The following is a 2,029-nucleotide window of genomic DNA, read 5'->3' as shown; positions in this document are numbered from 1 at the left end:
CTACATGCAGGGTTTAAGCGTGCCATAGGCTAGAGACCATTCCCAAGGCTTCTCCTTAAATACAGGAAGCAGACCACATTCCCAAAGGCAGCTACTCAGCTGCTTGTGGTAGATTCCACTATGAAGCTGATTGCCAGTCTCATCATAGGGAATAACTACCACCAGCTGCCCAGACACTCATCCAGGCCCAGCCAAGTTGACACACAAACATAACTACCACAAGAATTAAAGGTATTAAATTAAAATTATTTTAGCTATTTTTAAAAATGAGAGAACAAATCACGATTTTACTTTCACTTTTGTTTACTTATTGCCATCAAGCTGATTCCAATTCATACTGATCCCCTTGGGTTTCCGAGGCAGTAAATCCTTACAAAAGTAGATTGCCCAGTGTTCTTTCTGTGTAGCGGCTGGTGGTTTTGAACCGCCAACCTTCTAGTTAGCAGTCAAATACCTATGTCACTACACCACCAGAGCTCCAAATCACGATTAAAGTAGTATACCAGACACTATAAAATTTTAAAAAATGTTAATTACTGTTTCTTCAATGACTGGTCTTGCAAACAGCTCTTAGCAGGTGGGCAGATCACAGTGAATATTGATTTGATGCTTTTTCCTTTGAGAACCACTGCTGTAAAAAATTTGTATGCTAGTCTCTTCTATGCATATCGACATATGCTTTTATTACTCTTTGAAAACAGGGTAGAAAAATTTCCTCTGTGCCTCAGATATAAAGAAAGCAAGGATAATATAAAGGAGATGTGAACTAGTGTGGTTGCTAGTCTTTTTGTGGTTGAAAGAATGTACACTATTCTTCAGTAAAAATAAATTTCAGATAAGCTTATCTGATTAGTTATATTATCTCTTATTAGTCTATATTTTTTTTTTTAAAAAAGAGTTGCACAAAAACAACAGAGCAACCCAGATTTATTACTGTTGAAACATTCATATTTGAGACACACCTCAAATATTTACTGTTTGGTTGCTAGAAACTGTAGCCTGGAGACAATTCTAAAGATTAACATATTAATCAGATAAGTATTAATCTTTAAAAAATTTCCTATTAGTTTATTCACATAAATGGTTATTTTTAAAAATATGCAGATTGGATGGGTTAAGATTAGAGCCCATCTGCAAGTTATTATTTTAATAATTAGTTACAAAGTCTTACTAGCAAAGACTCTACATAAGGTTTTAAAAATTGTAAATGGATCGCTCTCTTGATATTCTTTCTCAGATATAGTAATAATAATCATTTTGAAAACACTAGACTAGAATGTTGGAGTGAGAAAGAATTTTCAAGCATCCGGATTTCTCATTTTACACATTGGAGGACAGAGCCTTAGAGAGTGATTTATAATTGAGTCCATACCAGAATCCAAGCTTTATTGAGTCTCATGCCACACTTTTTCTATGAGGCCAGCTAGACTCCATTCTTATATCTCCAGTACCTGCCCATTTACTTGATTACCTTACTACCAGCAGAGGTACATATCAATAGTTATTCAAGATTGTTAAAAGCACCATTCAGTTTGCCATAGATAATCAACCCAAATCCTAATCTGGCATTTTGAATCCCTTGAAATTTATATAATCCATTATGTCTTTCTCCTTTTTTCCATATTCACCTTTGTTGGTTTCTTCCATTTTTAAAAATATAATGGCTTTGATAAAAAATTTCACTTACGTTTGTTAAATCTAACATTGATCATTCTATTCCCAGAGGAAAAGGAGTAGCAAAACAAACACCGTTCTCTGGACTGGGCCTTATTCCTGTTTATTGGAGTAATGTTCGTTGTCGAGGAGATGAAGAAAATATAGTGCTCTGTGAAAAAGATATCTGGCAGAGTGAAGCATGTCCTCAGAAGATGGCAGCTGCGGTGACGTGCAGCTTTCCCCATGGTAAAAAAATATTTATTCTCTCGTTTTACTTTCATTGTGTTTCAAACATGGTTCCAGATGATAAGATTGCCTTAGTTGTATCATATCCTGAGAGAGTTTAAACACAGCCGTAAGTCTGAATCATCAT

General features: G+C 35.1%; 1 protein-coding gene across 1 annotated transcript in view; it reads left to right on the top strand.

Moving 5' to 3' along the window:
* The window catches only part of PRSS12 (serine protease 12), a 192,822-nt gene that overhangs the window by 30,993 nt on the left and 159,800 nt on the right, over positions 1-2,029 (top strand). Inside the window, exon 3 of the mRNA XM_007952377.1 lies at positions 1,724-1,902. Coding sequence (XP_007950568.1) covers positions 1,724-1,902 — 179 coding nt within the window. The remainder of the gene's footprint in view (positions 1-1,723; positions 1,903-2,029) is intronic.

The sequence above is a fragment of the Orycteropus afer genome, unplaced genomic scaffold (assembly GCF_000298275.1).
Source record: "Orycteropus afer afer isolate SDZICR_OR568_19922 unplaced genomic scaffold, OryAfe1.0 scaffold00332, whole genome shotgun sequence".
Lineage (NCBI taxonomy): Eukaryota > Metazoa > Chordata > Mammalia > Tubulidentata > Orycteropodidae > Orycteropus > Orycteropus afer.
The sequence above is the reverse complement of the archived record's forward strand: the minus strand, read 5'-3'. Positions and strand labels throughout refer to the sequence as shown.